Raw genomic sequence first — 12,096 nt, 5'->3', positions numbered from 1 at the left:
CACGCCAAAATCCTTACCAAATTAGTAACAAATCAGAATATAAAAGAGTAATATACACACACATAGGAGGATATATTAAAAGCATATATATCATGATCAATTTATCAAGGGGAGTTTATTTTGGAGATACAAGGTTGGTATATCATTGAAAATCAATGTAGTTCATATTAATTGAAGGAAAACCATATTTTAATAAATGCAGAAAAAGCATTTGACAGTTTTCAACACCCATTTATGATAAAAGCTCTTAACAAACTGGGACTAGATTAAAGGTATCTGTGAAAAATATATGGCCAATTTCATACTCCTAAGGTGAAAATTATTTTTACTTAAAATCAAGAACAAGGCAAAAATGTTCACTCTCACTACTTCTGTACATAACTGTTATTAGAAGTCATAGCCAATGCAGCAGGCAAGTTAAAGAAAAAGCATACAATTCGAAAGGAGGTAGTTAAAAAACGTATACATACCTGATCTACAGAGAAAATTCTCAAGAATATACAAAAAACTACTAGAACTGATAAATGAATTTAGTAAGGTTGCTGGATACAAGGTCAAAATACAAAAGCCAGTTGTATTTCTATATACTAAAAATGAACACTTGCAGAATGAAATTTAAAAAACATCTCCAATTATAGTATGTGAAAAATAAAATATTTAGGAATAAAATAAAAGATGTGTAAATCTTGTAAACACTGAAAAACTACAAAGCATTGCTGAGGAAAATTGAAGATTTAAGTAAATAGATATACTATGTTCATATATTAGATTTTAAAAATTGTTACAATGGCATGAAATGATAACAATGGCATGGATGAATGTGAAAAACATTTTGCTAAGTAAAAGAAGTAAAACAATAAACTGCATATTCTGTGATGCCATCTGTACAAATTCTAGAATAGGTAAAACTACAGTGACAAAAACCAGACTAGTGGTTTTCTGGGGTTGGTGGAAAGGATTGACTGTCAAGCAAAGGGGGAGCTTTTTGGGGTGATGCAAAGTTTTATATCTTAATTGTGTGATGATGGTTACATGATTGTATACAATTGCCAAGACTGTCGGAATACATTTAACGTGGGTCACATATTGTATGTAAATTATGCCTCAATAAAACTGGTGATGGAGGGGGCGGGGGAGAAAAATACACATGGGAGAAAAGCTAGAAGAAAATACCATGGAATTTTATCAACTATTGCGTTTTGATGGGTTATGCTTATGTTTTCTTTTTTCAAAATATCTATAGTAGTATTATGTCAATTTTAAGTACTAAAAGCTTGGTACTTAACTATGTAACTTACAGATAAGAAATGTTTTTATTCAAACACAGATATGTTATTAAGCCATATCGTAAAACAGTGTTTTATTGCATTTTTAAGAGCCTCATATAAAATAACATAACAAGCATATAACTGTGCCTTTTAAAAGTACTCATTTTGTAAGACTAGGAATGTGGATCATATGTTTTGGATATAAGATATATATACATTTGGGCACGTTGAGATTGAGACATTTTTAAGACATTCCACTGTAGATGTATGAGAGGTGTCCTGAGTATATTTTGTTTATTTTGAATTGGTTGCATTAGTTTTGTGAAATTTAATAAATGATATTTATTCTAGGAAACTCATTATCTGCAATATTAGAAGGAGAAGCACGATTAACTTTCTTGAATAGAGGTGAAGATTATGTCATGACAATGCCATATGCTCATTGTAAAGGTAAGTATTTTCCATACTTGAGTTAGATATTCCATAAAACCTTTTTAAGTATATGTATATGGCTGTAATTTGTTGTGTTTTGTGATTGATGGAGTCAGCCTTTTGTTTGAAAGTGTCCTTGGTTTATAGATATTTAAGATTATTGCTGTCATCTACTGAATATTTCTATGGTTAATTAATTCACCTACAACAGACTTATGACACTTCAGTTGGAAAAGGCTGATTTATAATAATGGAATTTCGTTTACCTAATGTACAGGTTTTAAAATTGATGGTACTGCCCATTATTTCAAAATCTTTTTAAAAATGATTTTCATTTTCGTGCACCTCCACCCTTTTTTAAAATGTTAATTTGCTGCTTTTCGGTATACTAAGTCCTTTAAAAATTTTTCTTATTCTCATTTGGCAATTTCTTAAAAACTAATGTATTATACTTTTCCCCATTATTTAAGATACAGATAAGGATACTGTATTTACAACAGACCAGGGACCCAGCCATTCTGTGCACCTTACATTTATAAACTCATTTAATCACTTCAGCAGCCCTGTAATATTGGTAATATTGTCTGTTTTATTGATGTGGAAAATGAGGCACACAGAGGTTAATTTGCCTGAGATCACACAGCTAGGATGTTGCAGAGTCAAGATCTCTGTGACCTGTACTATTAAGCTATACGGCATCAGCTTCAACACTGTTTGGTCATTATCTGTATAATCCTTTGCAACCCATTTTTTAAAAATAAATTTTTTGGGTAATTATCCTCTTTTAGGAACTGATTCATGAAAACATGGAAATTATTTAATGTGGCTTCATTTCACAGATGTAGAAACTGAGAGGGTTAAGAATCTTATCTGAGGCCAAACCAGTGAGAACATGGAGACTAAACTCTAGGCTTGTTGACTCCAATCCACTGTAACATGGACCTACCTTGTTTGAAGTACAAGAGTGGCCACCTTGTGGCTTCAGGCTAGATAATTCTTAGAGCTTCATGTGTGGTTCTTGAAATAGGCATGAAGTGAAATATCTGAAATTATGAACTAAATTTTTTTTTTTAAAGATTTTATTTATTTATTTGAGAGAGAGAGAATGAGAGAGAGAGAGCACATCAGAGGGGATAGGGTCAGAGGGAGAAGCAGACTCCCTGCCGAGCAGGGAGCCCGATGCGGGACTCGATCCTGGGACTCCAGGATCATGACCTGAGCCGAAGGCAGTCGCTTAACCAACTGAGCCACCCAGGCGCCCCTATGAACTAAATTTGATAAGAAATATATTTTTTTAAATCTTATATCATTTAGAATAAAGAAAATGATATTTTATGTAGATACCCAGGGCCAATGTCTTTTTGCATGGAAAAAACAAGAGATTATAATAACCCCTTGTGAATGAACATCGGAAATAATGATTGTTTTTTACCCTTGTGTATTTTCTATGATGTATTCCTCAAATCGTTAATCTCACAAATTGTTTTACAAAGTGAGTTCCATAGCCAAATAAGTATGAGACACATTGCGTAGTCTCTTCCCACTGGAAATTAACATTGTGCATTTGCATATTAAAAGCTCCCTTAACAGTTTAGTCCAAGAACAGATCATGCACACATGCACACTTAAACTTTAACAAATTTAAAAGAATTTTCTCCACTTTTAGTCACAGAACCTATCTTGAGGGATTTTTTTTTTTACATGTTTGTCTTACTTATACAGTTGATTCTTGTGATTAGCAGTAGTTATGTTCCATAAAGTCACCACAAACACATTTTAATGAATAGTAAACCATTGCTTCTAGGGGAAACACAAGATTAGGTTAATGAGTCACCTTTTCATCAACCAATTAATACATAACCTTGTTTGTATTTAAAGACACCTTACTGTATATTATTGATTCAATAACATTGAACTAACAGCCAACAGCACTATAACTCATGACTGAACCAAGCTTTAATACACCTTTTATAATACCTTATAATAATACCTTTTCTCCATAAGGTACATTATAGCCTTCTTTGCTTAGGAATGCTAGACAGCACTTTAGCACTACATTTGGAGGTCATTTTGAACCATAAAATTACCAACAAAAATCACCAAACTGTGAAAAATGTGGCTCTTAAAAATACTGCAGAAAAAGCACTTGTTTACCAAATGAGGGATGAAACCAGAAGGCAATGTTAACCTTGTTCAACCTCAGCTGGCAATTTGCACATGGGACAACTCAAATTTTTCACCACTCTGTGCGTGAAGGACTGCAAAAGTGCTGTGGGTATTTATTTTGGGATTGCTAACATGTTTTAGTGAGAATGTGAATTCGCAAATAATTGGATCTACAAATGGAATGGAATCTGCAAATAATTGTATCCTCTGTTATCTATTTAAGTCCTACAGAAACAACTCTGTGTATGTTATAGATTGTTATTGGGTGGGACTGAAAACCCTTGAATTATTGGTTTCTCCTAGAGGGAGAGTAGATTGTAAAGTTCTGCTTGTTATTATTAGCCAGCATTTCTCTTCAACCTTTTGTCAAAGTTGTTTTTTTTTTCTTTAGGAATTCTTTATGGCACAATGACACTGGAGCTTGGTGGCATAGTCAATATTACATGTCAAAAAACTGGATACAGTGCAATACTTGAATTCAAGCTAAAGGTTAGTACAGATAAAAGGTGTCACCTAATTAAAGAGAATCTGTGCTATAAATATTGAGCAAAGAGCACAGCTTAGCTCCTTATTAAAAAATAAATTTAAGAACACAGAATTCATCAGAGGGCAGCCTTGGCAGATCCAAATCAACAGAAAGCCTTCATTTTTTGTTTGTTGATTTTAATCAATAAAACTGTTGGTATTTTATGGGAGATGAGATATATGAAGTGAATGGATAGAAATTTCTCAGTAAATTAAAGCATTTCTTTACAAAATACCACAAAGTATGTATTAACTTGAGCTAAGTTGTGTACCCTAAGAGTTGTATTGGTTACTATTTCTGCCTAACAATTTACTCAAACTCACAGCCTTACAAACAACCTTGCTCTGATCTATAGGGCTTCTATCAGTCGGGAACTTGACCAGAGCATATTGGGGATGGCTTATATCTGCCACATAATGTTTGGGGCCTCAGGAAGACTTGCAGGTTGTGAGTGACTCAGCAGCTGGGGCTGGAATTATCTGAAGGCTCATCACTTAACGTGTCTGGTGCATGGGTTGGGACAACTTAAAGACTAGGACTGCTGATCTGAGCGCCTGTATATATATGGCCCTTCTGTGTGGCTTGGCTTCCTCACAGCACAGTGGCTTCAAGGTAGTCCAGCTTCTTACGTGGTAGCTCATGGTTCCAAGTGCAAGTTCTTGTGAGCAAGGTGGAAGCCTCATTGCCATCCATGACCTGGTGGCAGAAGAGTCACATTACATCACTTCCACCATTTTCTGTTGAAGAGTTATAAGCCCACCCAAATTCAGGGGGAAAGGATATAGACCCCACTTCTCAATGGGAAGTTGGCTATATTTGGAAAATTTTGTCTGCCTCTCAGTGAAAGGGAAATTTAAGACCTTTTCATTGTGGCAGTTATTGGTTTAGGACAATATATATGTTCAGATAAGAATATTTCTATGAACTATTTAATATTTGTTACCAAATTTCTCCTGTGTTGATATCCAGCTGATCAGCAACTAATCAGCAACTTTGTTCTGATAAAAAGTATCTCTTCAGTATTATTTGGTGCAGTGCCCCCTTTTTATTTCAATCTTAGCAAATTTTTTGCTTGTGTGGTGATAATGGTATCTGAAAATCAGACTAAAGATGTTTTAAGTAATTTCTGACACCTTTAAGGGCTAGATTGGAACATCAGAATTTTGTCACTGACTAGAGACATCAGTAAGGCAATGTAGTAACTCAAAGTATATTCTGATTTAATTTTTGGAGGATTTTTTTGGTTAAGTATTGTTTTACTGTTGTTTTGAAGGAAGGGATATTCTAAAAGATGAATTAAGTCCCTCCAGTCCACTGAATTACTATTGCTTAAATAGACTACAACATTGATGGACCACAGTTGAGTCAGAAGAGAGCACAGGGCCTGAGTCATCATTTGTGATCTTTCTCAGTATGTTTATTTGGACTTCACACACACTGTTTTTACCTTTTTTCCCCACAAATTCCAATTTCTTTTCATTGAACATTTCTGACTAAAATTTCACCCTTTTTGCCTTCAGTAGCACTGTAACTATACAATTACGTCTTTCGTTCCTTTTTGTCTACTTTATATGTAAATATAAGTTAAAAGCAAAATATTTCTGTAACATTTTCTCTTTTAAAAGCCATTTCTAGGTAGTAGTGACTGTGTTAATCAAATATCAGGGAAACTTAAATTGGGAAAAGAAGTCCTAGCTACTTTGGAAGGCCATTGGGTAAGTGTTTTTGTATTTTAGCTTTACAAAGAGAATTTTATTCTATGAAAAAAATTAAAAATGACATTTTAAAAGTTCACTTATTCCATTGCTAAAAGTATCATCACTATTCAACATAAGCTTCAGCTGAACAAATATTTTGGCATTGAGCTATTATCAACAATCTTTAGTTTCATGTAGTACTTTATCTTTCCAAAACTTTTTTTTTTAGATTTATTTATTTATTTATTTGAGAGAGAGAATGAGAGAGAGCGAGCACATGAGAGGGGGGAGGGTCAGAGGGAGAAGCAGACTCTGCTGAGCGGGGAGCCCGATGTGGGACTCGATCCTGGGACTCCAGGATCATGACCTGAGCTGAAGGCAGTCGTTTAACCAACTGAGCCACCCAGGCACCCTCCAAAACTTTAATTCAATAAAAATAGCTAACTTACCACTTACAATGTATTGCACTGTTTAAAAATGTTACTCATATTAATTCATTTAATACTAAGTGACTGTATGAGGTGGGTACTGTTAACTGTTTCTGTTTTACCGAGGAGGACACTGAGGCACAGAGGGTTTAATTTGCTCAAAGTGATGGAGCAGTATTCCAGCCCATGCTCTCTGGCTCCAGGGCTGTGCTTCTACTCAGAGCAGTATACTGCCTCTCACCTCGAAGAAAGAGGCATTTCCAGTTAGAGTTACATTTCCTTTTGAGGAACATTGAAAGGATACAGTGGTATTTGAGATCAATGGCTTTTATTTCTTTCTCTACTGACATAAATTCACATTTATATAATTTTGTTAAGAGGAGCTTAAATGAATAAGAAGGATATATCATGGTACTGTCTAGATGCACTCTCACTGTGAACACTGAGTATATGCTGTTTTCTGCATTATAATCAGAAAATAATGAGAAATGTGATGAGAAAATGACACGATCTAGAGACTCAACCAAGAGGCCACAAATGCTCTGTAATTTTAAAAATTTACCTCAATCCAAAAATCGTTTGGAAAAAAGATAAAACTATGTTTTTTTAAAAAAATGAAATTTCTAAGATTGTGCTCAAATTTTTAATGCTAAGAAAAGCTTGTTGAAGTGTTTTGTGTGTGTGTGTGTGTGTGTGTGTGTGTATTGAGTACATAGGTAGGTAGTCAACAGAATCTCATTGTAGTTCTAGCAAATACTGTGCTCTGCTTTGACAGTTCAGAAATGGTTGTTGAGGTTTTTGCAAGTAATTGTTTGAAATTTGTTTATTAAGTAAAACTTGTGCTCTTCATGAACTTTTTGTGTGTTCAAATTTTTTAAATGACTAGTATTACATATTTAATAGTTTTATAAAATGACAAGAGATTTGGGACTTTTAGAAAAGTGCTAGTTGTATTTGTTTTAAAAATGTGTTTAACTGTGGGATTAAGTATCAGGAAGAAAGTATTATTATATTGTTATACTAAATAATCCTCTTTAAATAATGACAATTCTCTACATTAATTTTTAATTTCTTTAAATATAGGATAGTGAAGTTTTTATTAATGACAAAAAGACTGATAATTCAGAGGTTTTCTGGAATCCAACACCAGACATTAAGCAGTGGAGATTAATAAGGCACACTGTAAAATTTGAAGAGCAGGGGGATTTTGAATCAGAGAAGTAAGTATACCATTTTTCAGCTAACGTCATGAATATCGAAGAGTGATTTTTAATCCCTCAAGAGTATGGACACTTTTCTCTGTCACTTTTCAGTCACATTTTAATTCAAAATAACTTAACATTTGTGGGATGTGACAGGATTTTTTTTTTCGGTATATGTGAATGTCAAATAAATATACAAATCATACTGGTTAAAAAAATCATACTGGTTTTCTGCAGTTCTAAACTAAAGCTTCCCATTTTTTCCTTTCTCTTCTTATCTGCTCCAGGGCCTATTAAAAACAAAAAACAAAACAAAAAAACCAAAAACTTCTGTTTTGTTTGTATAAAATCATGGGACTAATTACTCTTGGCTTACAAAATATACGAATTATGTCATGGGATATGCAGGCTTCTAGAGGACTTACATTAGTTGGGTAATAATTATGACTATCGTTTCTGTTCTTAAGTCATGAAATTCTTGCTGGATCTCTTACTTTTGAACCAAAAATACTATTTAAATATTGCCCAGTTCTATTCTTATTATATTTCTCTGTGTTAGAAGGTTTCTATGCAAAAGACCCTCTACCAGGTACTTTATATACGTTATACAGTTTAGCTCTCGCTACATGTTCTCATATGCATATCATTCTCATGTCTCATTGTCATGAGGACTCATGTCTGTGTACTTCTACATCCAAAATTGAGGTTGTCAAAAATGGAAGAATATGTATGTACCAGTTCTAAAAATTGTTTCAGCTATAACCACATGATGCTCTCCATCAAGAGTGAAGCTTTGCCAAGGCATACAACAATTTTTGAGGTGTGAATATAATTTAACATATTTTAAAGATGAGGAAATGAGTCTTAGGATAAGTAACTTTTAGTTCATCAGCCAAGAATTCATCCCAACTCTGATTCCAAAGCTTGTGTTCTTTCAGTCACAACATGCTGTCTTCCTAGGTAGATGGAATATAGATAGTATATTTTTATTTGATAAAAAACTAAACTTTAGTAGGGGAAAAAATTTTACCTCAGTCTTTTCTGTTATATCATTGGTTCTCAACACTGGCTACACATTAAAATCACCTGGAAAACATTTAAAAAACCAATACTTGGGCCTATCCCCAAGATTTTCATTTTAAAAGTTCCTGATGATTCCTGCATCCAAGGTTGAGAAGCATGGCATTAGAGTATTGGATCTTTGAGGCTAGTGAATCTTAAACAGTGATAAGAATCATCCAGGGAGCTTAAAAATATAGATTCTCAAGCCTTCATTACATTCTTATCATCTTGGGTCAGCACCATTCATTGCCATATGTTTAAGAATCCAAGTAATACCTCTCTCTTGGCAAGAAAAAAATTCGTTTCCACTGTGATTTCTCTTCTTTAGGCACCACTTTTTATATCTTGACACATTTCGAAGCCTATGAGCATAAGCTTTGTCAAAGCCAAAAACCCACATGGGCACCATTTTCTCTCAAGGGGATTCAAATCTATTCTATGTAGATTTGATTTTCTCTTGCTTTTTTAATGCTGTTTTTAAACATGTATTAGACTCTGGCAGCGGGTAACTCGAGCCATAAATGCCAAAGACCAAACGGAAGCTACCCAAGAGAAGTATGTTTTAGAAGAAGCTCAAAGACAAGCTGCCAGAGATCGGAAAACAAAAAGTGAAGAGTGGACATGCAAGTTATTTGAGCTTGATCCACTCACAGGAGAATGGCATTACAAGTTTGCAGAGTAAGTAATTAAAAAGAGTATGTTACAAACAATATACCAACGTAGGTTTTTGCCTTTATTTCTGTAATTTTTAATGTTAGTTGGAGTAGTTTTTCATTAAGCCATACATATAAATTAGATTGAGATTTTAAACTTGATGTTCCATTCATTATAAATTTGACTCCATGAGAGTAGTTTACAAAATAAGCTGAGGATCAGAAGATTAGATATGATAAATATTAATCTTACAGCTAGGTTCATAATTGCTAATGTAAATCTATTTATAGAATACATTTTTGGAAAAGTGTTTTCATTTATGAAACGGGTTTTTTTTTTTTTCATTTATACAGTACTAGACCATGGGACCCACTTAATGATATGATACAGTTCGAAAAAGATGGTGTTATCCAGACCAAAGTGAAACATCGTACTCCAATGGTATGTAATAAAAAAGTAACAAGACCTGCTAGGCATACAAATTTTTCTTTTAAATATTTATTTATTTTTTAGAAAAAGTGAGCAGGGGGGAGGGGCAGAGGGAGAGGGAGAGAGAATTTCAAGTAGACTCCGCCCTGGGCACGGTACCTGACTCAGGGTTTGGTCCCACAGCCCATGAGATCATGATCTGAGCCAAAACCAGGAGTTGGACACTTACCCAAGTGTGCCACCCAGGCACCCCTAGGCATACAAATCTTTTAAACCCTTAGTATCTTTGGCCACCAGTGTTTAAAATTTGGCTTCAAAATTTAAAATTTGGGGTCAGCAAAATGCAGAGTAGGCAGCTCCAAGCTCTTGTCCCTTCAAAGAAACAAAAAAGCAAGCAAAAATGATCAGAACCAAATTTGCCAGAACTATGGAAAACAGTCAGAGGTTTGCAGCAACAAAATGAATGCTAAATCAAGACAGAGATGACTTCAAAGCCATAGGAAAGCTTTATGGCATTTTTACTTGTCCTTACCCCAACTCTTCACGGGTGGACTGGTAGTCTTGAAGGGTCCCCAGATTCCCAGTGTGAGTCCTGGTTCCAGAGGGAGCAGAGCAGACCTTATTCACAAATTGTGTATGTCTATTGTAATGAAGGATGCATGTTGTCGCTAACTCAGCTCAACCAGAAAGCCTGCAGGTATTGCTTGGAAGTACTGAGCCATACTGACAGCCTGCACAATCCTGGGGCAAAAGATTACCATTGAAACAAAACAGTAGACTGTGGAAGGCCAGAAACAAAAGCTGGGGAGAGAATCTTTGGGAAACTAGGGAGTCACGGATTTTAGAAAACCATGGAAATGTTCAAGGCAAAATGCTTATGCTCAAAAAAGACCTGTGCAAGCCTGGCTTAGTGTTGAAAAAGGGCTGCTACATGGACCCAGTCTGCTAAGGCTGGGAGAGTATTGTTTTGTTTTTGTTTTTTGTTTTTATTTGTTTAGCTACTGGTGTTCAAGGAAGCTTCTGTCAAAATGCTAGCTGAACACAGGCTAAGGAGCAGAGATTTCAGTAACCATGAACAAGGAATACAGTCTTTGCAAAAACAATTTAGAGACTTGACTGAACAAATGGAGTACTGTAGCTTTCATCAGTCCAGAAGACAGCAAGCCCTGGGGAGAAGATGGAGAATCTGATTTCCTGAATTACCACATTATAACAGTCAGATGTCCGGTTTTCCATAAAGAATAACAGGGCATACAAAGAAGCATGAAAGCATGACCCATTCATTAAAAGGAACAGGATAAATTGACAGAAACCATCCCTAATGAAATCTAGACACCAGACTCAGAAGACAGTTATTAGAACAGTTGTCTCAAATGTGCCCACAGAGTTGAACAGGAACAAAGAACTAAAGAAAACCAAGAAAAAGATATATAAACAAAATTAAAATATCAATAAAGAGAAACTATACAAAAGAACCAAATTCTGGAGCTCAAAAGTAGAATAAAGTGAAAAAGAGGCTACTAGGGACTGAGGGGAAGAGAGAATGGGAAGTCATTGCTTAATTATTATAGTCTCTCTTTGGGATGATGAAAATGTTTTAGAAGTAGCTGTGACATTTGCACAATATTGTGAATCTACTTAATACTACTGAATTGTACACTTAAAAATGGCTAAGATGGCAAAACTTATTATATATATGTATATCTGTACACATACATGGTATCACTATTTAGAAATTGTAAAACATTTTAGGGGTGCCTGCGTGCCTCGGTCATTTAAGCATTTGACTCTTGATTTTGGCTCAGGTCATGATCTCAGGGTTGTGAGATCAAGCCCTGTGTTCGGCTCCATGCTAGGCATGGATCTGCCTAAGATTTCTCTCTCTCTCTCTCTCTCTCCCCCCCTCCCTCCCCCCATCCCTCTCTCTCCCCCCGCCCCTCCCCCCCTCTTTTTCCCTCCCTCCCTCTCTTAAAAAGAAATTTTAAAACATTTTAAAATTTTGTTTCTTCCTTTAACCACACTAACATGATAAATAGAGACAGGGCATCTGTATTTCCTCCTAAAGGTAGAGTTTACTGAGAGATAGATTGCTGACTCCCTTTATCATTTTGAATACTTCTCACCAGTCTTCATAATGTCCAATTTGAACCTACTCTAAGAATGTGGATTTGGATTCTAATGCTATAATGTTTAGTTTCTATGACTTGAAGTAGGAGGGCATAGTGTAGGCTG

General features: G+C 35.0%; 1 protein-coding gene across 7 annotated transcripts in view; it reads left to right on the top strand.

The window, feature by feature from the left end:
- OSBPL8 (oxysterol binding protein like 8) overlaps window positions 1–12,096 on the top strand; it is a 160,146-nt gene that overhangs the window by 139,142 nt on the left and 8,908 nt on the right. For all 7 annotated transcript variants that reach the window (XM_028105402.2, XM_028105403.2, XM_028105400.2 and 4 more), the window contains 6 exons: window positions 1,620–1,718; window positions 4,258–4,355; window positions 6,018–6,107; window positions 7,601–7,737; window positions 9,274–9,459; window positions 9,789–9,876. In XM_028105402.2, coding sequence (XP_027961203.1) covers window positions 1,620–1,718; window positions 4,258–4,355; window positions 6,018–6,107; window positions 7,601–7,737; window positions 9,274–9,459; window positions 9,789–9,876 — 698 coding nt within the window. The remainder of the gene's footprint in view (window positions 1–1,619; window positions 1,719–4,257; window positions 4,356–6,017; window positions 6,108–7,600; window positions 7,738–9,273; window positions 9,460–9,788; window positions 9,877–12,096) is intronic.

The sequence above is a fragment of the Eumetopias jubatus genome, unplaced genomic scaffold (assembly GCF_037043125.1).
Source record: "Eumetopias jubatus isolate StellerSeaLion01/CBP00866 unplaced genomic scaffold, mEumJub1_p1.0 scaffold_8, whole genome shotgun sequence".
In the NCBI taxonomy this organism is placed as follows: Eukaryota; Metazoa; Chordata; class Mammalia; order Carnivora; family Otariidae; genus Eumetopias; species Eumetopias jubatus.
The sequence above is the reverse complement of the archived record's forward strand: the minus strand, read 5'-3'. Positions and strand labels throughout refer to the sequence as shown.